This window comes from Heliangelus exortis, chromosome 2 (genome assembly GCF_036169615.1).
Source record: "Heliangelus exortis chromosome 2, bHelExo1.hap1, whole genome shotgun sequence".
In the NCBI taxonomy this organism is placed as follows: Eukaryota; Metazoa; Chordata; class Aves; order Apodiformes; family Trochilidae; genus Heliangelus; species Heliangelus exortis.
In genome coordinates, this window is record NC_092423.1 from 111,457,780 (window position 1) to 111,484,987 (window position 27,208).

General features: G+C 39.3%; 1 protein-coding gene across 1 annotated transcript; it reads right to left on the reverse strand.

Moving 5' to 3' along the window:
* Nucleotides 1-1,788: 1,788 nt before the first annotated feature.
* Nucleotides 1,789-24,229, reverse strand: OPRK1 (opioid receptor kappa 1). Its single transcript, XM_071737543.1, has 3 exons — nt 23,659-24,229; nt 9,055-9,407; nt 1,789-3,950 (listed from the first exon to the last, which is right to left on the reverse strand). The coding sequence occupies exons 1-3, from the start codon at nt 24,030-24,032 to the stop codon at nt 3,418-3,420; spliced, it is 1,260 nt and encodes a 419-aa protein (XP_071593644.1). The 5' UTR covers nt 24,033-24,229; the 3' UTR covers nt 1,789-3,417.
* Between the last annotated feature and the right edge of the window lie 2,979 nt (nt 24,230-27,208).

Here is a 27,208-nt window from a genome sequence, read left to right on the forward strand (position 1 = left end):
TGAGTTTTTTCTCCAACTTAAAAAAAAAAAAAAAAAGACTAAAACCATTATTATTCCTTTTTTATTCCTTTATTATTCCTTTTTTAACACCTAATTATTCTTCTGCAATCTAAATTTAAAAGTACACAAATCTAACTAGGGGTGTTATCCAGAGGCAGCTGTAGAGTCTTTGAATGTTAAGGAGAGAGTAGAAATAGAGGTGAAACTGAAACAGCCCTCCACCCTCCAGGTAACTCTGGTACCTCTACACTGCAGAGGTCTGAGATTTCAGAGGAGATACCCAATCTTCACATTTCAGTAACTCAGTGGCAATGCTCTGTAGCTCTTCTTATCTCTGCTCTTCAAAGAGAGGAAAGTCCTGAACCAGAAAACCTGGCATGTTTTCCATACAAAAGATTTCTAAATTAAGAGAAACATGAAACACAGAAGGTGACCCTAATATCCACACTAGTTGACTGGAAATTATCCCCTTAGACAGGTCAAAAAAAATGTGTAATATATTTTTGCAATACTGAATTTTTGAGAACAGGTGCAACAAGGACACCTGATTCCCAGGCTATCTGCACTTCCCAGACTTATGTGGTCTTCCTCCAGGACCCATGGGACAGCACAGCCTGTCCTGTCCCTGCTGCCCCATCCCCTTACCCAGCACCACAATGGCTGGGCCAGGCAGCTCCCACCCCTTCCCCCACCTCTCACCCCTTCCTCCACTTCTATCTCCACAGAGATAGAAAGCTACACAAGAGAGAAGCCAAGTCATTTGTCTGGAGCCACATAGAGAGAGAGGTGCTTCACAAGGCTGAAATACAGGCTTCCAAATTCACCATGGATGTTCCTGTGAGAATAATTGTGTTTGGCTGTTAGTCACTCCAGTCTGGGAAGTGCTGAACAAACAATGAGAGTTTAATCATGTGGAAGCAGATTCTGTGAGCAAAACCATAATATTATTTTTTAATATACTCTTTCAGCTATAAAAAAAATCTTGGCCAACCTCCCTTTGTTGTTCAGTGAAGTGTGGTAAGCTGCCTAATTTGACAAGAAAACCTTCGAAACTCCTTTCTGTTACATCCAGACTAATTTGGCTGTTAATGTTCCATGAAAGAAAGAAACCTTTAGAACACACTTTATATCACTTTCAACACTTCAATACCACAGAAAAATTGCTGGTGTCTCCTCTTTTCCTTCCACTAAGACAGAGAAGATGGTCTCCATACTAAAACATAATCACATACAGAAACACACACACACAAAAAAATTTATTATTGTAGAGCTCCTTTTTACACATAAAGAACATTGATTTCTCATTACAATGCAGACCATTGTGCATAATCTATAGAGTAATAGCTCTATTGAAATGCAGATATGCATATGCAAATGGCACATCATGAACAAAACCACAGATTATTTAGAATAAATAGAATTCATTAGGGCCAAGTTTTTCACAGTTCGTTTTCTTTTAAGTTGATAAATACCTTGGATTGTGAATTTTTACTTTAAACATTCTCTTTTTGTGAACAAGTAAAGGTCAGAACTTTATTTAGAAAGATGGATGCACATGCACATTAAAAAAAAAAAAAAAAAAAAAAGGAAGTGGAGCAGAGTGGAAAGTTAGACACACTCAAGCAGTTTTGTGAGCATCATTTGTTTCCCCAGGCAAAGAAATCACACCACATAGAAAGAATCACAAAATTCCAGATTTGTCTACAAATTATTATCTTGAATATTTTCATTAATGAAGATAATTTCATTAGAGAAGGTAGTTCTCAACCACCACTCTTCAGGGCCTGAACCTCACACCTTTGCTCTACATAGCAGCTGAAAGGCCGTGAACACCTCTGACTGTACAGGATTGATCTAGTACTGCAAGGTGAGTGTAGGAGCTTTGCATTTATGAACCTGATATCCAAAATATTTGACATTCATGAGTATATTAACAATAAAGAATGTGCAAGTTGTGCAGGAGATTGAATCTCTACAGCACTTCCACAAAAACTGTACTGTCAGCTGCAAGAGGAAATCTCATGAATTAGGTTTGTAGGCCTAAAAGATTTTTGGTCCAGTAAGGCCAGACTGTGTTTCTGAGAAAATCTGCCATTCATTGAAATCAATACCTTATTTATGACTTTGTAAAAAGAAAAAAAGTTACCAGGAAGATGTGTGGTGACCAGATCTGTTGCCAGTGAAGATGATGAAAGCATTCCTCCAAACTTCAGCAATAGGAGTAAGTGGGGGTAGTAAAATATACCAATTAGGAAGACAAAAAACTACAGGCTGGAATTAAGGTTCTGTTTCACCATAAACTTACCTTCAGCAAGCTAATAACTTGGTAGTTGTGCCCTGGCATCTCCATCTTCACAGGAAAAAAGAGAAATTTGCTGAATTCATAGGACTGTATCAAAGAAAATGTATCATCAACAACAAAACGGGAACTTTTCCAATCATGTACTATTAAAACATCTAGTATATTTACTCTTAATTTTCCTTGTATCAGTTCAATTAATCCATGTCCTAATTCATTAGTTTCTAATTCATCAAATATTTATTTTAAACTGTCCAGGAAAACAAGTATAGCAGTACTTTAAGTACATTCGTCTCCTTTACTGAAAAGAGAATGTGATTATTCCCCATCATGTTATGAATGTGGCACAGTTTTTCAGCAGTTCTGTAACAAGTGAAGTATTTGAAGTTTTCTAGCCTCTTATTCAAAATATACTCTGGAAAATGCATATTATATTAGTCACAACCAATAAATTCACAGTCACCTTGGGAAATCACACAGAAAACATTGCACACAGGTGTTTAAACAAATGCTAAAAATACACTAACAAACCTCCTTCAAACCCAATATTTTAAAATGTTAAAATGCTTTACCATTCACAGACACAATAAAATCACTTTGGTGTGTAGGCAGATCATGCTTAAATTGGATTTCCACAACACAGACAAATGTTAGAGATACATTGGTTGAGGACAATGTTGATTATAACTCTGGTATTGTTCTTCAGAAACTTCAACACTCTTCACTGCAAAAGAGTATGGCAAATCAAATTGCCAGACTGCAGGTTCAGAGGCAGTCACTATTGGGGTAAAAGTTTCTGGCATAACTCTGTGTTATGACCAAATGTTGCTCAATATAACTATGTATTTTAAAGAGAAAAGCCAGAACTTTTCTTATCCAGACTCAACTGGTACAACACTATCTCCTCTCTCTCTAGAAGTGTGTATTAGGACCTGACCTAGTACAGCAAATATGGTGCCAAAACCTGGTCATCAGTCAGGTCCTTTCCATTTAAGCTTATTTTCAGGAGGTTCTTGTTTGTCAAGTCTAGTTCAAACTGCAGTGGTAATCTGTGTCAGTCCTAGGTCATTGGACTCTTCTCTCTCTTGAGGACAGTAAGATGACATTTCCACGACTAGTCATACAGGTTTGTTTGTCCCATCTGCTTCCCTCATATACGCTGGGTCTTGCACAGTGTTTCTGACTCTGCTGGTGCTCTGCCTGTCCATCCTCATCTTAAGGGGGAAGCAGAAGTCCTTGAAACATCTCTTGAAGTTTTCATCCAGAAAAGCGTAAAGAATGGGGTTGAGGCTGCTGTTGGTGTAACCCAAAGCGATGCAGAAATAATAGCTGGATATAGCAGCAGTACTGTGGGACACATCCCCTAAAGCTTCAACCAGCACGAAAATGTGGATAGGAGTCCAACAGATTATAAAAACTGCCACAACCACAAGAACCAACCTGGTGATGCGGCGCAGGTTGCGATCTTTTTCTCGAGAGCCTGAGAGAAGCCTCACGCTTTTAAGGCGCAGGATCATCAGAGTATAACAAACAATTATAATTAGGACTGGAATAACAAATGCGAAGACAAAGACACAGATTTTCATGAAGATGTCCCACCACACATAATCTTTGTCTGGGAATTGCAAGGAACATTCAGTGCTAGCAGTATCTAGGAATGAAAGTAGCAAGAAAAAGAAAATTGGTTTATTATTAGGTATTATTACATTATTATTATTATTATTATTATTATTTTATGGGTATTCTGAACAATATAATTATCATAGCATAAACTAGGAAAAGTGATTCTCATATAATGTGATAACAGTAAACGGAGTTATCATTAAATCACTCCAAGAAAAGCTTTCAGTTACCACTTCATCTGCTTTTATGCAGGGTTTTATTTGGTTCTTTTTAAGGCTTAACATTGTGTAAAATTAATTTTTCAGTGGAGCATCTAGAAAGAAAGAGCATAAAAATAAAAATTTGTAAACATCTTTCTATTTAAATCTCCTTGAAATTTAAAGAGACTCAGTACTATGTTCAGTAGAGATCAGAAATCTCGTAATTATTGTCAAATAAATTATGTAAATGTAAATTATATATCCTTTTTCCAGGGAGGGAGAGAACCCGTTTTGGTATCATTAATAGTTGGAGCTAAATGAGGTTTTGATCATAGAAATATTTTGACAATTTATGATAACAGTGTAATAAACTTTTCTCACATACGTCCTTCAGTGCAAATGAAATACATGGAAGTTCTTGAATTCAGAAAAACTTATTTCCTGGCAACAGTCTATTTTCTGTTAAATAGAAACAAGTTATGTGTGTGCATGGAGTCAAGTGGAACCTACTCTTGCAGAAATGTCACTGAAAATTTAGCCTGTGCAGAGACTGGAGGATCTGGGATACTGACACCAGCCCACTCCCCTTCTTTTTGCCCATGCCAGGATTCTGAGTCAGAGGCTGTCACTTGATTTTATATCCTAGAATCATTCCATTTGACAGGAGGCTGCTAAGGACTGAAATATTTGAGGCTTCATTTGCTGACCTCATTGGATCCTTCCAGCATATAAACCACATGGAAAACCGAGAAAAAGGATAAATTGCAAGGCAAGAGAAGGAGTACATTAAACTCTACCAAAGACAAGTCAAGGTAATACAGGGATTTTTCATTCTGAATTGTATCTTAGATTGGTCCTCTTGAGCACTACATTACTCTTTGGTCTTTGATCGTATTCCCTGATGAATTTGTCATTCCTCTACAAATTCTTATGTATTGGCTTTTATCCAATCAGGTCTAAGGGTGGAATGATTCAATATACTTTTGCACATCATTTTTCATATCTGCCTCCAGCAGAACTAGTCAGAAAAACTCCATCCAACCATACTCCCCTTCTACTGAAATGTTTCACCAATCAAGATGATACTGCAGAGAATTTGTTGTCAAAAACCCCTAGGGGGGAAGTTATCATTATGGAACCAGATGTCAGAAAGCTGTTACTTGGTGACCTTGAATATTAAAACATTCAAATTAAAAAGATGAGGCAAAACCTAAATATTTTTAGGTTTTATGCTAAATAAAATACAAACCAAAGGATGATTCTGAAAGCTGAAAAGTGAAAAGACATCTTTTAAGCCTGATGGAGGATACTAAACTGACAGCACAAGTATGACTTAACATGGTCCTGACAGTCAACTTTCCTAAAACCTTTGTGATCTAGGTTTTCATAAGTGTAGTTGCTCTTACTTAATTTTATTCTAAATACGTCAATAATATTTTTCAAATAAGTTTTCATGTTGATTTTTACTGTTATATGTAGCCGATCATGGCCTAACAGCAGCAATAAAACCAGGATGCAGCAACCATCTACTTGCAACTACCTAATCTAGTGAAATTGCATCCAGATGTGCAGTTCTGGATAAAAGTGAAGGTGATCATGGATGACTGCTCTGATGCACTGCCATCTACTCACAAAATCCTCTCCCAGAGGAAACTGCTTTTTCAGATCTACTGACATAAGTTCATATATTTATCAAAATAATTAGGTCATGCTTGCTATATTTTAATATAATTTGTCGATGGCAATGGTATTTTTAGAGTATGAAATTATTGAATATAAATTTAATTATTGTCTGACAATAATTAAATCATCATAGTTTACTTCCTATGGAAAATCTTATTCTAAATTCATTAATATGCATTTGTTTCAGTTATAGATAATGCTGTGAATTGTATGGAACCTGTTGTATTCTCCCAGTTTACAACTGGCAAACAATCAACAAAGGTCCTTGTCATAATGCACAATAAGATGATAATTTTCAGAAACGTTGAGAGACAATAAAATCCAATTTATCTTTATTCTTGTTACCAGAAAAGATGCAAAACTAAGTGTAGAATCACAAACTGAGCACTTTAGATTTCATACTGATCTTTTTCACTCTAAAGCTAAATATCCAAAATACATTGGTATATTAAAGGAAAAATGCTGCATTTTAGGTGGTATTTTGATGTAAATCCATTTAAAATGGTTTTGACAAGATACCATTTAATATTAATCTTATTGTTGACATGGGAAATATATTTCTGTTAGATTTTTTTAAAAATTATATCAGTTTCACTCCTTGATACTCAACTGGAGCCTTCCTATTATTAGTGGGAATACCAGCAGAACCTCTATTATTTATAAATTTTTTGAGTGAAGGAAGAAAGGCTCCGTTAAGGCCAGAGGAAATATTTACATGGATGTAAAATTTATTCTGCAGGGAAAATGCATCCAGAAGGACACCACTGGGAGCAATCCAGTACTGTGAAACGAGAGGGAGTAACTGAGCACAGGGTGGGAACTTTAAATAAAATTACTTTCCATTTGATATTCAGCTTTTATTTAAATTTGAACTCAACAGAGGCCCTACAGCATATAAATAACAACTCTTTTGATCAACATAACACGAAGTTGCAGTCTTGAGCTCCAGATGTCAGGCAAAGGGAGGATCCTTGCTTTTTTCTTCAACATCTATCAGCACAGTTTGTGAACACATCAGACAAGGTATTTGTCAAGAGAGACCTTAGATCAGATAAGTGGGGCTGAACAGTAGGGGCTGACAAGCATTTGCCAACAATTTCCAACACCCTTTGGCTCAGCTGAGCTGTGTATTGGTAGTCTCTGTCTCAGGAGGAAAAAATAAAAGGCTGCCTGCCACAAGGTGTGGAAAAGTCACTGCTGGCCTCAGAGCAGCCACTTGACGTTTATGAGGTTCTTACAGTGAACACAAATATTCCCCTGGTTCAGCATGCTCTAAGAAAACACCTGACCAAGCCAATGGCCTTCAGGATCTCATACATAGTGGGACAATAATTCTTCCAAAATGAAGATGCCCGGAAGGGCTATGAGGTTGGTGAAGGGTTTAGAGGGAGAGCTGTGTGAGGAGCAGCTGAAGGCACTGGGTCTGTTCAGCCTGAAGGAGACTGAGGGGAGACCTCATGGCAGCTCCCTGCTTCCTCACTGGGGAAGGAGGAGGAGCAGGCTCTGACCTCCTCCCTCTGGTGACTGATGATAGGAAACCAGGGAATGGTAGGAAGATGTGCTGGGGGAAGTTTAGATTAGATATTAGGAAAAAATTTTTCACCCAGAGGGCAGTTGAGCAGTGGAAGAGACTCCCCAGGGAAGTAATTATGGCACCAAGCCTGCCTGAGTTCAAGTGTTTGGATGATGCTCTCAAGCACCTGGTGTGGTTCTTGAGTGTGATTACACAAGGACAGGATTTGGAGCTGATGATCCTGATGAGTCCCTTCTCTTCTGCCCAACTCGGCAGATTCTATGAATTTAATGTTTTCTGAGCTAGATATGTGTTACAGAGCCTGTCAAAACTTTATTGGGAAGAAGAACTACAGAACTTCAGGTTAGGACACTTGATCCCCCAAAGTGCTGAAAGATGAGTTTTCCAGAGGACATTCCTGTCACCTAAGTACCAGAAAACCAACAGCAAGAACAAAGTCTATACCTCTGCAGCTAAAAAAGTGATCCCTTAAGCAGCTGCTACTGAAATGTTTTGTTTGCACTGATCTAGGCCAGTTTAGCTCATAACATTTATAGTCTTTGCCAGACAGTGTCCTTATGAAAATTTACCCTATCTCTTGGAAGGTGTAAAATTTTTTCTCAGAGAAAATGTTGTTAATTCAGGAAATTATTAATAATTTTCAAAATATTATTTAAATTGCAAATAAGACTACAGAAAAATAAATATGTATGTCTTGTATTTTATTAAGCCAGCCATTAACAGGATGGCCCCAGCTAAAGGACACCACTGGAGGCCTTGAGCCTTTTGAAGACACTGAGGTGCCCCTGCACTGCCCCTGCCTGTGGGTATGAAGTAGCTTTGTGTGTGAATGCTTTTCCCTTTTCCTTCTCTAGGAGGATTTAAAAATAAGATTAGCCCCATAGCAGGGCAGTTTTGGCAAGGAGTCACCAGTTGTAGAGCGTAAATCCACAGTTCTTCATGGACTGTAAATTTCAAGCAGAGTCTCTAGGTGATCTGCATACAGATCTCATTGACTTCATGTTCTTGTAACCCCTGTCACAATCTGTCTTCCCAGATCCTTATTTGCAGCTTTTCCAAGTCTCCATATACCTATACCTATACCTATACCTATACCTATACCTATACCTATACCTATACCTATACGTATACATATATACATACCCCTTTTTAAACCAAAATTTGAGATATCATCATATATATATACTTTGGTTTTATTTTCTTTCTCCAGCTACTGACTTTTCCTTTCTTCACCATACCTTCAAGTTCTGTGGAACAGCTGATGGCGATAAGCTGCAAAGTCTTAATATTAATGATACTTCTAGTATTAACACTAAGGACCAGCAATCTAGGTCTTGCACTCAGATCTTCACCAAAACTACTCTCACAACACCTAAAAAATGCAACCTAATCCCACACTTCAAGCTTCATCCTAAAATGAGCTTCAATCTGCCCACTGTGAACAAGTTTCTCATCATTATCCTCTGCTGTCTGCTAGCAGTTTTTGATGGCTTCATTATAGCACAGACAATGCTTTAAAACACATTTTGTTCTTTTAGTTGTCCAGGGCATCTGAACTTTCATGATTTATATGCCACACTGTTGTGTTTCAAAATGTTGAAAATTTAGACATATCTTCTGAAGAAGGAATCTAAATCACGTCTAATCAACATTCAAAACTATATTTTATGTCATTGGAGAAACAAAGAGACTGAGTTTTGAATGCTCACACTTACCTTCCCTGACTTTGGTGCCTCCAAGTACTATTGCAGATATACCAACTGATGAGGACAACAGCCAGATACAGATGTTGATTATCTTTGCCTTGAGAGGAGTACGGAAGTCCAGAGCCTTCACAGGGTGACACACAGCAATGTATCGATCAACACTCATCATGGTCAGTGTGAATATGCTGGTAAACATGTTATAATAGTCAATTGAAATAACTATTTTACACAGCACATCACCAAAAGGCCAGGAGTTCATCAGGTACTCAGTGCTTTGGAAAGGCATAGTCGTGGTCACCAGTGCATCTGCCATAGCCAGATTGAAAATGTAGATGTTGGTTGCTGTCTTCATCTTTGTGTACCTGAAGAACAAAAAAATGTAAGATTTCTTCTTTCAAAATGTAAGGCTTTATTATTTCAAAATATAATTATGCACATTCAGACACGTAAGAGTTTATCTGTCAAGCTTTACCTTTGTATGGTACCATATCAGTGATCAACATTTGTGTTTCTTTTTCTTATAAGTAGTAGTCAGTGCCTGTGAGTTTTCTGGGTTTGTTTTGTGGAAGCAGCAGTTATCCTATTTCCCATTAAGAATCTATTTTTCTGTTACATCTGTGTGGCCTGATTGCCCATCATATGATAGTTTCTCTTCCTTGAATTCACTACAATGATGGCAGCTTATACTAGTTTTTGTAATTTCCTTTCTTTGCTCCTTTGCTTTCAGTTTCTCCTCCTTTTCTTATCTTCAGCTTTCCCAGTCCTTGCTTTTGTGAGTGCTAATATAAAAGATGACTAGTGCTTAAGTAGGATACTACAGTGCAGGGAAAAATGATCACAGCAATATTTTTTCTGCATCCTTTAATTTTATCAAAATGAAGCACATGTTTTGTCCAGCTGGTGAAAACCTCAGGCTATGCAGAAAAACACGATCTGGGTTTTTTTTTGAGATGGCACCCTGCTTTTCTGCCCTGGTGACAGTTTAGGGGGACAATCTGTACCTCAGGGTGTGGAGATCGTCTTCCAGCTCTGCTGTGGACATGGACACAAAGGATGGATGAGAACCAGCTCATATGAGCTTTCTGAAATGCTTCCCCCCAACTGGTTACTTTGGCTCATTGCTGTTGATTTATTACTGGATTCAGTAACAGATTTTCTTTCTCAAAACTCTTTCAGCCCCACATTTTGAATGTGTGCTTAAACTAAAGCGTGCACACGTAACACACAGAGACATATATAGCTGGATTTTCTATGTGCCATTAATAATTTACAGTGGAAAAATAAGATTTGATCAATTCAGCTAATGAACATTTAGGGCGAAGTGTCTATTTGCCTTGACTTGTAAAATAAAAAATTAAGAAAAAAATGAACAGTGTTGACAGAATGTGCCAAATACATAAATAATCTCTTAATTAAAATATGGGCAGAAACGTCATTTTATGCCCAACACAATGTGTTAACAACAATAATATCAGTTTTCCTAAAACACTCTAATTATGACTTAATGAGAAAATGAAACCAAATGTTGCTTCAAAGTCTAGAAAAGAGAGCTGCAAAGGAAAAGAAAATAAAGCCTTCTCACCCAGATACCCTGCCCAGGCTCAGACCCAAACCAAAGCTATAGTCAGTGAAGATTTAGAAACCTTCTGAGCCAAAATGAAGCAGCAGCAAAGGTTTTAGACTGATGACCCTCACGGTCCAGGCTTCCCCTGTCACACTTCAAGTTTCTCTGAGGCCAAAGGCAGGGCAAGGAGGCACCTGGCAGTCAGAGCCAGGCTCCTGCTCCCCCCCAGATCCATCTCCTCAACAGAACCTCCAGCAGGAGAGGTACTCTGGCCTGTGGGTCACATTATAGCCCCTAAGGAAGTGTTCAAACAGAAACATAGGAGTATATAGGAAGAAGAAACAAATACAAGGTACATGAAAAGACTTGGAACTTCCCTTCTGATATAAAAAAAAATTTAAGAAGTAACTATCTCTAGTTGCACCTCAGCTGTAGGGCTCAGTAAAAACACACCAAACACCCAGACTGCAAATCTGTGTTAACATACATTAATTTCTATTAAATGTCTGAGAAGGAGCAGTAATTTTACGTCTATGGACATGAGCTGATATTTGGAATTCTTGTCTTGTTCATATTAAAAAAAAAAAAAATTGGACAGGACGCATAAAAAGTCCCACAAAAATAAGTGAAAGGACTGGAGAAAATTCTTACTGCAAGTAACTTAGAGCTCACCACATTTAGTTTATCAAAAAGAACACTGAGAGGTGACTTGATTACAGCAGCTGAAGACCTCCACAGGGAGAAAACAGCATGTACTGAAGAGCTCTTTTAGACTGCAAGGAAAAGTGTAACGAGGACAAATAGGTAAAACTCAAAGCCAGACAAACTCATCTCAGAAACAATGATGCATTTTTTTCTAACATCTAAGGTTATTATTTTTGGGAACAAATTCCGCGGGAAAGGAGTAATTTTTTTTCCATCTCTTGATTTCTTCAAATCAATGTCTGCTGTATTGCAAAGAGTGGGCTTCAGTCAAATACAAGTTACTAGACTCAAAACAAGAATATTTAAATTAATTGAATGGCCTGTGACAGGCACAGGTGAAGTAACTATAGTTCTTCCAATCATTACTTCCGTAGAGCTTTCAAAACTTCCCCAGGGGGCCGGATAGGGAAAGTTTACTTTCATATATAGAATTACTCTGACCTGGTTTTCCTTAAAAAAAAAATCAGAAAAGTGCTGAAAAATAACTAGGAGAACTTTGTAGCCTTGAAAAATCAAATATCTGAAAATCTCTATGTATGGTTTTATCTGTTCCTTGCAGCCTTAATTCATTTCTTTTGTATGTGTGACACTGTGACCATATACACCATATTTTCCCAGTATCCCTTTCCTTTCTCCCCACAACCTATTTTGTTCCATTCTGTAAAACAGAACTGTTGGGTTTTTTTAACCTATTTCTGTTGCTGCAACATAAAGCACGTTCTATTCACAAGTGCCATTAATGTTATACATGTAAAATTATCAGTTTTCATATAAGACAAGTAATTTTTCCTCACTGCTACTGATCTTATGGGAAGGATGCCTTGTCATTCCCAAGTAGTAAGTCACATAGAGTCATCCCAGCATCAGCATTTAGAAGACTTTAATTACAACCAAATCAAAACTCTATATGTGGGTGAAAATATAATGGGGAAAATAAAAAACCACAGTGTGCTATTCCTCCCACAAAGCTCTGTGAGAGCTTTGGCTCATTTCAGGGGCACATATACACATAACAATCTCAGCTTTGACGACCTTACCTAATAAGCATCTGGTGCTCCCTTGGTGCACACCATTCCAGCAGTCCATGATTAACTGGCCTTGCCCAAATCCACCTATTTCACAGACCACAGATGCTCTATTGTGCCATTTACCTTTAGCCAGAACAAGCACCTGACCCATTTTCTGCCAGACTTTGAACAAGAAGGTGGGAGACTGATGAATCCTGCTCCAGTAAATACTACACTACATTTAGGCTGACAGTTCTCCCAGGAATTGCAGAGGCATCATGTGAACCTCACTCAGGGGTGGAGGTTGTACTGGTTTACCTCAGCAATGCTCATACCAAGAATGTTTTACTGATGCAACCTTAAAACATATTGATCTCACACTAGTGCTAAATAGCACCAGCCTCTGGTAAATGGATGTTGGCCTTTAAAGTCATTAGGGAGTATAGATTAAATCATGCATTCAGTTTTGGTTTTGTTTTGTTTTGTTTTTTTTTTTAAGGGCACGTAGCCATAGGACAAAGGGTAATGGCTTTGAACTTAAAGAGGGTATATTTTAGGTTAGACATTAGTAAGAAATTCTTTAGTTTGAGGGTGGTGAGACTCTGGCACAGGTTGTCCAGAGAAGCTGTGGCTTCCCCCTCCCTGGAAGTGTTCAAGGACAGGTTGGATGGGGCTTGGAACGACCTGGTCTGGTGGGAGGTGTCCCTGCCCATGGCAGGGGAGCTGGAACTGGATGATCTTTCAGGTCCTTTCCAACACAAACTATTCTGTGATTCTATGATTTAGAACATTTATAAAATTCAGAAATGCTTTTTAGAATTTAAGCTCAATCATCCAAATTCCTTTGAATGTTTTTAATTAAACACCTATAAGTTATTAAATGGCTCCGTGTCTCTGAAGATGCTTGCAGGCTTTAGTCAAAAGTCCAGTTAAAGTACTGGAGTGACTGCTGTCACTGGGAGACATTTTGAAGTGGACCCTGATAGCGTCTTGACTCAAACACAAGATGAGGGATTTTACTGTTTTTTTACAACTCATTATATTGCACCAAAATATAGGAGGCAATATTTTATGTGGTTTAGTGTTTTCCAGCCATATCCTCCGTAAACCCAAATCTGCACTTGAACGAGGTTTAAACAGCGCTTGAGCAAGGGAATCTTGTTTTCCCTTGCAAAAATAAAGTTATTTATCAAATACCTGAATTTCATTTAAGGAAAAATATCTGCTCTTTTCTTTAATGAGTCTAGCAGGACAGGGAAATCCTAGACATAAATACAACATAGATAGCACAGTGATCGTGAATGACAAACATATTCTTCATGTCTTTGAGGTGCAACTTTCAAAGATGATTAAAATCCTTATAAACTGTCGAATAAAACATTCAGGGGAAATCTTGTGTCTAGAAAGATTTAAATTACTTACATGTCAAAAGTAAAATTCACCAAACTACAACAACTTAGTCCACTTTCCAAAGGTGAGAAGTTTTTTGAGACTAACTTTAAACTGACCCTTAGAAAATTTCCCCTGTTCCTCAGCTGACTCACCAGTGCTGTACTTTTCCTTCTGAAGTAGAATCTATTTTGCACAGTTTTCTAAGACAGTAAATAGGAAGAAATAACACCTCCAGACCATGAAATTGTGGTAGTAGAAGAAGGAAACAAGCTAGTAAGAAGTAGTTACGCTTTAAAAAAAAAAACCAACCAAAAAAAAAGAAAAAAAAAAAAAACAAAAACAAACAAACAAACAAAAAAAAAAAACAAAAACAAAACAAAACAAAAAAAAAAAACCCACAAGAAAAAAAAAAACAACCAAAAAAACCAACAACAACAAAAAAAACAAAAAAAACACAACCAAACTAAAAAACCTAAATGTGGTAATAGAGACCCTTAAAGTTTAAAAAGCCCTTTAAAAGACCCTTAAAGAAGAGTGTGATTCTAAATTACACCATAACTTAGTAAAAGCTGAGGAAGAAATTCTGGTCGGTTTTTTTTTTTGTCTCACTGTAATAGGCTAAAGTGTTTCCTGAAGTATGAAATAAGGGATAAGGAAGGAAACAAAACCAGCAAATATACTACAGCAATATTCTCCAGTAGCAGAGTGAAAGTAAAAAAGTATTCAATACAATGAGGTATAAACAAACATATTTTTGGCAGGTTCACTCGGGAGTCAGTGAATGAAAATGAAAGCTAAGGACATCTAAAAGCAAATTGAAAAAGCAACTATCAGCAGGATGCAGGCTCTGTTCCACTAGATTCCTCCGGATGAAGAATATGGAGATCAAGCAGCTGAAAAACAGAGTCAGGAAAGCTCTAAATCTCAAGGCTATTTTCAGGGCATACTCAATATCATACTGCATCAGAACAGGTACTCAAAAAAAAAAAAATCCAATAAAAAGCAATAGAAAAACCCAGGAGCATCTATTCCAAACATACCATATAGTAAGGATGGCTCAGCTATCTTTTGGGTCTACATAAGTCAATATAGAAAACATGCTGATATGAAACAGACTGATATAATTTAAAGAATGTAAAAATCAATATGTTTCAGTTTCCGTGTTCATGACGGGCTTTACTTTATTACCACATTTTGAATGAAAGCCAGAATTTAAAAGAGAATACTTAAAGGCAAGAATTGTTACTGCACTAACTTAAAGGCTGCCTGCCTTTCAAATCAAAAGTGTTAAGAGTCTATAAAAATTGTACATGTTGCCTACAAAATAGCATCCTAAATATCCTAAATAATCTTTATTAATCAACACCTGTAAGTACCTATTTTTAAGCAGCTTAGATAAGAAAACCATAATCATAATTTTATTCTCTCAGGGCACATAATCCACCTGAATGTTGGAAGGTATCATTACTATCCTCACAATTTACCACTTCCATTACTACTCTGAACTAGCCATAAATTAAGCCTCAACAAGGTCTTGCAAATTTAGATTAGACATAGAAGCTTTCCTTCTTGTGCTAAAGAACCAGTTTCTGAATTACAGAAGAGAAGCTCAAGTCTACAGACATATACTTTACAAAAGAGGACTTTTTCCCTCCTTCTATCATAAAGACTTTTAACACTTTTTGTGAGCTTAAGAGCCTCTTTTTGAAGAAATATACTTAATGTTAAAAACACAAATACTGTGAAATTTGTGTTTCCATGATTTTGCTAGGAGAGCTCAGAGAAATGCTAAAGTCCTGTGATTTATTGTGGCTTAAACTGAAAACTGAAATAACGGCAATGCAGACTTTTACAAAACTGGTACTCTATCCAAAACCTTTATGTCTAATATTATTATTAAAGATCTTGAACAATTAACTCAGACTATGTAGCAGATTTTTTTCACCTCTGTTGGCAAGATAAACACAGAAGCTTCATCAAGCTGAATCTCTTTGTTGAGAATGTTTATGCTGCCAATGTTCTCGAGTAACCAGAGATGCTATGGGGAATTCCCACAGTGTTACACAGCCCATCTTAATATTCCTTATTTGCCACAGGTATGTTCCCCTGCTGAGTGCTGGGTCTCTATTTCTGGTAACATGCACCTCTCCCATTGGGCTTATATCTTGAAAAGTTGTGGTTTGTTTGTTTTGTTTTCCTGAAGAACCCTTAGCAGAACAAAATGTTTATAATGTGTTTGTGGGAGATGGGAGTGTGGTTTTGATGCTGTAGGACAGAGACTGACTGCGGAGAAAAAAAATCTCATTACTGTAGGGGTCAGGGATAGCAGCTCCAGCAGATTTTTCAATGTCTTACTTTTCTTCTTATGATTTGGAGAGGCTTTGATCTCCATAGGTGGATGGGTATGCAGAATTTGGCTTGAAAAAGCCAAATGTCATTGAAAATCTGTTCCTCCTCCTAAGCATTTCTGCAGGAAAAAAATAAGGAAAGAATTCCAAAATCTCTCACATGGGGTTGTTGGGGTGTGGGTATCCCAAATGTCCTCAGAACAAGGCACCAGCTGTCCATTTTGCCACAGAAATCAGTAACTGCCACTGCTGAGAGTGTTTCATGTGACAAACATTCACTTGGATGTGTGGAGACCTGAATCTCTGGTTGTCACTCCTGTAATAAAGTTGAATGGGAGACAAGGGACCTCATTCTATAAGAAGCATGTGGTAAGGCAATGTATGTATTTATCAGTAGAAAGCCAACTCAGGGAAAAGTCCCTCGTAGGAAGCAGCTGGGAGGCTTTATCTGGACTCTACCCAATCATTTTCTTTGCCTCACCTGCCTCAGAGGAGCTCACAGCACAAATCAACTGAAGACACACTTTTCTAAAGGAGATGGTACAAGTGAAACAGGAAACTTTAAGAGGAGGTTAGCTGAAGAAAGAGAAAAGCACAGCTGAGAGCTTCCATGATAAAAATATTGTTCTTATCCTGTGCCCTGTAACAAGTCAGTCAATCTGAAAGATTGTCTAACAGTAAATCCTGACGCTGCCCATCAGCCAGCAGCATGGTGAAAAGCCTTTTCTGAGTGTGAACACTAAATGAATATTGAATTCTTTGTCCAAACCAATCTTCCCATGCAGGCTCCTCCCATTTATCACTACTCAAGGAGCCCTTTTCCAGTTGCTCTGTGGTAGCCACAGTGGCCACACTACCTACAATGCAGTAGGAAGTGGATTTAGCCATGTAGTCAGCAAATATAAAATCTTCTGTCTTGCAGGTCCAGGTTTTAGCACTGAGTTTAGCACTGAATAACACTGACTTTTGGAGCAGTGAAGAGCAGCCAGGCAGAGCAACACATATTGCATAGGAGGATTGGTGTCAGGAGCAGAGAAAGCAGAAAGGTTCTGAACACTTTTTTGCCATGTATTCATGGAACTCATGCTCTGAAGAAAATCACATTAGGCTCTCATACTCATGCAGAGAAGACAGAGGTTTCATTGTAAATAAAGTCTCAAGACTGGAAACATCAAACTGCCTAGAATTAATTTTCACTTCCCTAGGGATTAGAAGTTGAATCTGATGAGAGCTGAACCCTCTAGCTTTGGGAGAAATAAATATTTCAAAGATGATGTGCAGGCTAGTGTGCAAACTTCCCAATAGGACTGTGGGAAATGCTGTGCACCTTTAGATATTTATATCCTTTTTACATTTTGCAGAATGCCAGGGTGGTCACTCATTTCCATGCCTTTATTCCATCTGTACACAGCTCTTCCCCACAGTTAATTCAGTTTCTGCACTCATACCTATCTGTAGAGAGCATGACATTCATACTGCTGTTTCCTCATGCCTCTCAAACTCCACAGAAGTTGCTAACAATAACAAAGCCAAAAGTCTTCCTTGAGAGAAGTGTGTGGGATTCACACTTACCTAGAATCATCTGATTCCTGGAGACAGGGAGACCAAAACAGAAGCATGAAGTAACCTTCCCCAAAGCAGTGTTTATCTGAGTTTTTATGGATGCTTTTCTTTTAGGAAGCAATATGTAACTGAAGAAAAACTCTCCTTGGGAACTCATCTATTTCAGAGCATTTAACTTGGACAAAGTAATCATAGGAAAGCCAAGAAGATTACCATCCTTTGCTCTTAGTGCATCCCAGACCTTCCAAAGTCACTAAGTTAACAATTTCTTGCCATAATAACCTTAAAACAAATTCAAAATCCTCTCTTGGGAAAACTAAAGGAATGGGTCTCACTCTTCCATCACCTTTCCCCTTTCACCAGAAGGGCTCAGGAAACCCACTGCACCCATAATGTTGCCTCCGCTGTGCTGCTTCCTCTCACTTTGGGCAGAAGCCTGATCTTCCCCATCACCCTCCTAGCTGAGGAGAGACAAGATATCTCAAGCTTTCTGCCACTGCAGCAGCCAAACTGGAAAGTTCTTGCAAGTTTTCACTTTCCCTCAGTTCAAAAGGGCTTTTCCCCATTTGTCTTACCTCCAGGGATTGACTCCAGTTAAGCCTTTCTTCGAAATAAACGACTACCTGGCTGCTAGCCCAGTGGAAGAGTCTGGATGGATACCAAATTACTTTTCAGAAGCCAGTTACTCACAGATTACTCACAATAAGCTATAGCCACTCTCTAATGTTATCTCTAGTAAATATTCCTTCCAACCCTTTCCTCTTCTCTCTCTGCTTCTTCAGCATCTACTCTTATCACAGCATCATATTAGGAACTTGTGTTGAGTTTCTTGCCTGCTTCAAAAACCCAGGTCTCATTTAGTCATTGTCTATCAAGGTATTAAATGAATTCAAAACATTCAAAAGCTGTTTAAATATCTGCAGTTTTCAAACTACCTGTATTGTTGCAGAAACCTGACTGCTGTGTTTTTCTGCTAGGTTGGTTTTTGTGCCATCTGAATAAAGGTGCTCATAATTCCCAGTCTTCAAAGTGGTGCCACGCATGGCCAGATCATGCAGAACCCACTAAAACTCCCTTACCTCTCAGGGAGGTAAGGCCAGATGTTCTTTAAGGTCCTGTGATCCATTCAATACCCCTGCACTGATAGTAGCAAAGTGTCAGCTGTCCAATCAAGTAAAAAATGGCAAAAATCCATTAGCTTCACAAAGTTTAGGTAGCCCTACAGTGAGACTTTTAGCAATGAAATGCATAATTTCATAGAGGAAATGAAAGAATGAAATCATAGTAGCTGCAAGTAATAGGGAACAGGCAATTGACTTTGGCTGACTCTTTCAGAGCTTCATTATTTATTTCAGAACAATGTTCTTTCCAAATAGAATTTAATGAAATTGGAAAAAATATTTAAAGCAAATTAGCAAGTAACTTTTTGATGTTATCAAAATCTAGTATTGATTGAAACCAACATACTGAATGGATTTCTTTTTTTTCTTTTTTTTCTTTTTTTTTTTTTGTATTTTTTTTAATATATATTTTCATTCTTGTTTGGGATGAATGGTAATGAATTTCTAAAAAAATCTGGAAAGGAGGCAATTTTATATGACATTTCTTAATAGACTCTTCCTGTTACATAAGATGCCATTCAGTACATTAAATATAAGAAGAAAATTGTATTACTAGCTCTATTTTTTTCTACAACATTAGACTAATCAGAGCAATCCAACTTTCTTTTTTCCCATAGGAATGAATTTACATATCTGTGACACAGGCTCCTGTTAAAAATGGTTTTGAGTGTAGAAAATTATTCAGTTCACTGGAAGCTGGAAAGACAATTTTAAAAGAAACACAAGATTGGCTATTTAGATCCTGATGACAGCAGCTATTCTCAGTAAATTACTTCAAGAACATTGGGTGTAAGGCAGCTTGAGAAAGGAGTCTGGAGTGAGTAAGAGACAGCATCTCCCAGAGTTTTTACCAAAGTTTATGGTTTTGATAAGAAAAAGTCCATAGTTAAAATTGGAAGTTTAGTCAGGGGATTCCTCTTCCCTTCCAGCTGTGAAAAGAAAGCACCATTTTCTTTAAAGTCAGCACTAAATTTTAGAGAAATGAAGTCAAGAGGGACTTCCAAGAAGTATTAATTTTATTTATCAACTTCAGCCAACTATTTCACCTCCATAAATACATTCTAAAACTAGCCTCAAAAGGAAAGGTTTGGGGCTGAAGGGGCTTCTGATCATGCCAAGACACAGACAGCTGTATAACTGTACTCAGCTGAGGTTCTGATAACTTCAATGTAGCTGGTTTCTACAAACCCATTAAATGCCTCCTCTCCTTCTCCACAGGGGGAGAACTGTCCTTCCACATGGCATCTGCATTTCCTAGCAGTGCAAGAGGCAACCTGATGTCGTCTTTCTCTCTCCCACTTTCCCCAGGAAAAGCAGCAGCCAGGGAGAGCTTTACATCCCATGTGTCACTGAAAAAGACCCCTCAGTTCAGGAAGGAGATTGAGGTGCTGGAGCAGGTCCAAAGGAGGGCAACCAGGCTGGTGAAGGGACTCCAGCACAGATCCTATGAGGAGAGGCTGAGGGAGCTGGGGCTGTTCAGCCTGGAGAAGAGGAGGCTCAGGGGAGACCTCATCACTCTCTACAACTCCCTGAAAGGAGGATGTAGCCGGGGGGGGGGTTGGTCTCTTCTCCCAGGCAACTATCAGCAAGACAAGAGGGTATGGACTTAAGCTCTGCCAGGGGAGGTTTAGGTTGGATATTAGAAAGAATTTCTTTATGGAGAGGGTGATCAGACACTTGAATGGGCTGCCCAGTGAAGTGGTGGATTCTCTGTCCTTGGAGATATTTAAAGAGACTGGATGTGGCACTCAGTGCCATGGTCTGGTAACTGCAGCAGTAGTGGATCAAGGGTTGAACTTGATGATCTCTGAGGCCCCTTCCAAAACAGCCAATTCTATGATTCTGAGTAGGCCACCTGGTTCTGGTACACATGTTTCACAGACCATGCAAACACGGGGCAGGTTCCTGCAAACCAGACACACCACAAACAAGCTGCAATGGGGTTGCAAAGAGCACAGCGGCATACACAACACAGAGCTCTTTCTGCACATTAAAAAAAAAACAAAACCTCATTCTTGATGTGCCTGAGGTGCTCAAAACAGCCTTGGTCTTGCTCTGTTGGGATATTTCGTGACTGAGCTTTGAGTTTTAAATGTGGCTCTTGCTGTGTGTTTAAAGACAGCAAATACCACATCACAGGGCCATCAAGTGACCCTCTTAGGATGGCATGGAGTGTTGAAGCCTGGTAGTAAAACCAAATGAAGAATCCAGGTCTCCTGAGACATGGCTATGCCACCACAACCGTACCAAAGTATCATTCCCCACAACCATACCAAAGTATCATTCCCACTCTGCCCTCACAACCAGTCTCTACTTACAGGAGCTATACCAAACTCAGCTATTTTTCTATCCGGAGCTTGTCATCAAAGTGCCTTTCTCCTGTTATTTTTTTTCTCTGAGGGTACTCTGAGATGGTTCTGCCTCTCCGATGAAATACACCTCATCACAACCAAGGGAGATTTTGGACACCCAGCATGAAGCTGGGGTCTCCTTCAGCTTCTTCAGCATTCCTTGTGCAGAAGTAGCAAAAGTACCCCTGTGGGGGTGTTAAGCAAAGAATAGGCCAAGGCCTACCAATGGCTGAATATGAGCCTATTTCTGAGGCATTTCAAGGCTAACTGTAGTCTCCTGAAACTACCACAACACTGACACTTGAAACACCATTTTCACTGGAAGTCTCAGAACATAAGGGATCCTGTTTGTGTCACTCAAAAATGACTCTGTCAGGCCTGAAGTGGCATCAGGACTAGGTGCTCATTGCAGTTCCTTTCCAACTAAACTATTCTAACAAGATTGGGTGTTGTTTAAAAGAGCAAAGAGAGGAGGAGCTGGGCCCGCATTGTCCACTGATTCAGAGGGGGCCAGGAGGAGGAGAGCTGATCTGGAATTCAGAGAGATGAGAAACAGCAACAAGGGGCCTCACATAAACCCTGTGATGAGATGAAGGGTAAAGAAGAGCCAGTCTGTCACTGTCCTCTTTTAGGGCTGTGGCAGCTGGACAAGAGGCAATGTAAGAGATGTCTGTGGGACATGATCCTCCTCTCCCTTGCTGCCTTCTTTCATCTATCCCACAGACCTTGGCTTTCCATGCTGTAAGCTACATTTAGCAACAGTCACAAGAATCCATCTGGAGATGCAAACATGCAGAAAGTGAATGTGAAGGAAAAGGAGAAGGAGATGAGAAATTAGGGCAAAAATTAAGAAAATACCCCTCTTGCAAAAACAGTTGAATTATTTTGAAATTGTAAGAAATGTTTGAAACTATAGGTTTGTGTTTACATGCACTTCAGCTGATTATTCTACCCTTAGTATTCTAGATAATTATTAAAATGTTTCCCAGAGAGAAAACCTAACAGAGGTGGATACTGAAAAAAAGGGGAAAAAAACCCAAGTGTTTTGTCATACTTGGGGTTTTTTATCATTTAATCAAAAGATGGACCAAGAGGAAACTGAAACAAAAGATAGGAACCATTAAGGAAGCAACCATAGCTAGATAGACCCTCACAAAAATAATCTTAGGAGGGTAAGAGAAGGAGATAAAAATAAGAAATACATATGCACCAGTATAATCCATACATGATACCTTTTAGGTTTTGGCTAAGATTTATTTCCAGGCCAATTAATCAACCATCATTGTTAGTGGCTAATGACCTAGAAAATTTCTGCCTTTGCTGTTGTTTGTGTGTCAGGTACAGAGTCTCTCTTCTTGCAAGAAAATACAAAAAGACATGAAGTCTCTAGTCTGAACAAAGGGCAAAGGGACATTGAGGGGTATAAAAATTACAGCATAGCAAACCTGGAGGAAATCAGTTTCTTCACATTGACCAGACATCTTTATTTCCTGCAAGTACTATTAAAGGGGATTTATTTGCATTTTTGAGAGTGTTCACTTGTTATAATTCATCTTTCATAAAGTGCCTCATAAAAAACATAACTATCAAACTTGTTTTGGGAGAAAATTAACTAGAAGCAGTTATTTCATCATTCTGCAATTGCTTGACCCTTAACATTCACCTTTTACCAACAAGATTCCCTTCCATATCTCCCTTTATCTTTCTATGTACAAGCTGATTTAATCTGAATAATGAATACTCCAGAATTATATTTTTTTCAGAATTTTTTTCAGAATTTTTTTCAGGATTCAAATGAGCCTTGAGCAAGAGTTCAAAAAGTTGAATTTCTGTCCCTTTGGTTGCTCTTTATGGCCCGGTCAGTCTGCACTGTCCAGATATTTTTGTAACTTGCAAAAAGGAAAGGACAAAAATAGAGAAATCATAGTACAAGCTAAAATGCACAGAGAAACAAAGTGGTCCAACTCACCAATAGTGGAATATGAAAAACTACCTGACCCAAAAATACAGATTTTTAGTGTATTTTCTTTCCTGAAAAATATTAGGAAAGATAAATCTCTCTCAGCATCTACTTTGCTTTTTTCAAGCCAACAATAATTCCACGTGGGTTTTTTTGTTTGTTTTCTTTTTTTTCCCACTTTGTTAAACAAGCCACTAAGTTACAAGGCAGCTATATATCAATATCCACATGACTAGACACATAAGCCTTCCCTTGGGAACTTCTCACAGGGGGAAAAACCTGCCCTGCACAACTTTCTTCCATGTGAACTGTCCCTCAGATGTGAGCAGCCTGTCATCCCTAGATGGCACCCGATGAACACAGCTCCAGGGCACCAAGTGCCTTACCTACAGGATTTTTCACTTTTAACCAGCTTCTCCCTTCTGTTTCTAACTCTGCTTCCAGGCAAGCCACTGGTGCTGAAAAGGTTTGGCTCATCCCAGCTACCTTTTTCCAGCTCCTCATGTAAGTATGCCCAGAGAGCTTCCATAAACTACCCCCTCCCTTCCTGCCAAACTTAGGAATGGTCATTTGTACCAACTGGCACTCCAAAGCCTCCTTACCTTATGATGACAAACATGACCAGAGAGTTTCCCACCAAGCCGACAACGAAGACCACGGAGTAGACAGCAGTGATGATGATGGGGATAGCAGGGGAGATGCTGGTGTGGTTGTGCTGGCTGTCCCCAAAGGCCCCGGTGGCATTGCTGTCATAGTCTGCCCAGCCCTGGGGCCAGCTGCTGCTGGTGCTGGGGGAATGGCAGGACCCTGGGGGGCAGGTGGGGTCTGGCTCCTCCCGGAAAATCTGCACAGGGGCATCCATAGGGGCACAGCCCCCACACCCGGGAGGGAGACCAAGAGGAGAGTGCAGACAGCAGGAAGGAAAGATGCTGAAGAGGGAAGAGAAGGAAAGAAACAGAAGTGCAGTCAAAGCCATTAAGACCTCTGAAATCTGTACATGTTAAGGGGAGCTCTGCTGTGATGAGAACTGTGGTTTGCCAAGCAGAGATTTAAGTAAACCACATTCATATTAAACAGTTACAGGTTTTGCATCTCACTTTCTAATGGGTAAGTGCAAAAGGAAAGTTTTCCTCCACCCTCAGAGACTGCACAGAGAAACAAATCGGATGGGAAACAGCTCAGGCCCACCCTCACACTTTAACCCTTTCTCTCCCATCCTCCATATGTAGAGTCAAACAATATCCTACTGACAGGGGCTCCTTACTGCCTAACCTCTGCTACATAGGGTGGGAGAGAGAAAAACCCAGCACCTCTCTGCACATCTGCTTTTGACATCCTTCCCTGAGTTATTTTTTCCCTGATCACATACCTGCTTTCAAAGAAGAAATGCATTAATGACACAAAATACCTCTTTCAGTCTGGGAAAAGGTGCCGAGTCCTCAAACAGATGTTCTTCTCAGGGGAAAAAAAAAAAAAAAAATTAAAAAAAAAATAAAAATCGAAAAAACGAAAACAAAGCAGCTCCACTTGGCTCCTGGAAGTACCACCGATCTTCTAGGACTTTTGAACAGGAGGCACCTGAGCCTTTGGAGAGGCGTGCTGGCAGCCGAGCTGTTTCCCGGGCATCAGCTGCGAAGTGGTAAAGCAGCTTCTGCTGTTCCAGCTCCCACCGCTTCAGGCTTTTCCCTCTCCGGCTCCCTCTGCCTCCCTCTCGTTCTGCCAGGGCTCCAGCAGCACTCTGCACTGATGCACACGTTCTCCTCTGTCTCTGTCCCTGCCGCTCAGAAGCTCACATGACTTCTGTCTAAACCCTGAGAGGCAGATAAATTAAAAGAAAAGCAAAAAATAAGTTCTGCGGTGGATGAATGCTTTTTTTTTTTAAATACACTTTCCCGACTTCCTCATTCCCCCTGCACACCCGGGCCTCAGGTAATGATCTCTGCCTTATTCAATCCCACATCTAATAGTAGATGCTGAATAAAAGAGGAATTTTCAGTTTAGATGCCTTGCCTGCTCCCTCAGCTCTTTTGTGCCTCAGCTTCACAGCTGTGCATCCAAAACAATTCTCCCTGGCTGGGTGTGCCCTTGCATCAAGGAGAAAAGTCAGAAACTGGCTACCAAAGTAGAGAGGGGCATCCCAGTTACTGTCCTTAATTTATCCAAACTACTCCACACTGTGTGAGAAACCAAGAATTCCCTGTAACATTGCTGGAGGTCTGCTCTTTGCAGGCTCCAGCTGCAGTCTGGAATGGAGAGATGGGATGTGCAGCAACCACATCCCTCACAGCCTATCCCTAATAGCAAGCAGGGGTTGGAAATGCACCAACGTGTGTCCAGGATATCCCTTAATTTGCAAACAGACCTTGAAATCCTGACCTCTAAATGGCACACTAGAGAGCTGAGGCAAGACCCTGAGCTCTACCCACTCCTTTAAAAGAGGTGAGGAGCAGCCAGGATGGCTGTGTCTCAAAAGGCACAAGAGGAAAGCAGATCTTTGCTGGTCATGACCCTCTGGGAGTGTGATGAAGTTTAGATGGCTGTGGATTCCCTGCATCCTTTTCTAATGTTGGAACTGTGTGTTTCTCTCATTGAGTGTCTGGGATAAGGCTGCAGTTTCTATTTGTGAAATATTTTTTTTAAATCTATAACCAAGATGAGAAATTATATCAGCTATAGAGTCAAAAGTCATGAAAGAGGTTCAACAGGTACAGAAACCCTTCTCTTAGAGGCCAAGGTTTGTGCCAATGTTTCAATGACTTTGACTTCAGACACCACTTTTTCCAGAAAATCAGCATCTTCTCACTATCATCTGTATAGAGGTCTCTAAAGTTTTATTCTTAATCAAGATGTAAAAAGTAGAAAAACAGCAAACACATGAAAAAACCACCCCCCCCAAGTCAAATACATTTTAAGGGTGGGACACAGACCTGAGACAGTAATAATTCCTTGGAACATGAAGGGAGATGTTAACATCTGTCCTGTTTTTATCCTCTGCAATCCATGCAGCTTTGCAAATGTACTGAAGGGAATTTCTACTATTTCTTCTTCTCATATATAGTTTTCCTCGATGGTTTTCAAGCTCTTGTTAATATTTTCTTTGGAATTCTCCACCTTCTGGAATTGAAATATACAGGAGAGCTAGAAGATAGTTACATTCATTGGTAATTTGTCTGTTATTTTATCCATTTGTCTGTTATGTTATCCATTTATTTTGGATAAGCACCTTAAATTTTAACATATACAGCTGAAAAATAATCACTAAAATTTATTCTAAGAGTTAGTCTGAAATGACAGAGAAAGAAACTTCTATAGAGGGGAGAAAAGTCTATTATTGCTCTGCATAAATCTAAAGCACAGACAATGTAAAAAAGCCAGTAAGACTAATAGCAGATTCAAAGCTTTTTCAAGCACCAGTGCTGGAGAGTAAGCTACTCTTTATCTAGCAAAATTCTGTGCTGAAACTCTCCAGTGATCTTAGAGATAGCACAAAAAGATATGTTCACAGCTACAGTCATTGGCCCTTAATGGAGTGTGCACTGCAGCTACCTGGGACTGGAATGAGGTTTTGTTCAACCACAAGACTACAAATCACAGGGTGAGCCAGAGACAACATTTAAGCTGCCTCATGCTTCCTGTCTGTGCATGTCCCACGCTACCAGAGGCTCAACTCTGACCCCTGGTACCTCTAGGCCTTTGGAGTTTAGCAGAAAGACAGCATTTGGCTAGAGAAATGCCTTTTCTCTAGAAGTCAAGAAGATAATCTTATATAAACAGTTAAAGCACATTTTCTTTCTTTTGCTTGCTTTCTTGATGAAAACTTTAATATCTGGATTATCAGCAGTAACTGGTCTCAACAAAGGTGACACAGGAAATATTTCCAAGTATATTTAAAAAAAAAAAAGCAAGGTCAGAAAGAGAACTACACTCCATTGCCATCTTCCTCTCCACCAGCAAGTAATTGCTCACTGCCTCTGTGCCCTTCCCACTAGCCCAGCAGAAAAGGCCAGAAGAGTCCAGGACACGGTTCCCTCTGAGGGACTGCATTAGGAAAAAGGCCTCTTATCTTTCAAGGGAAAGCAAGGAAAGATTTAGGGAAGACAGACAGCACAAAAGCACAGACTCAGCTTCAACTTTCCCCCAGTGCTGTTGTCA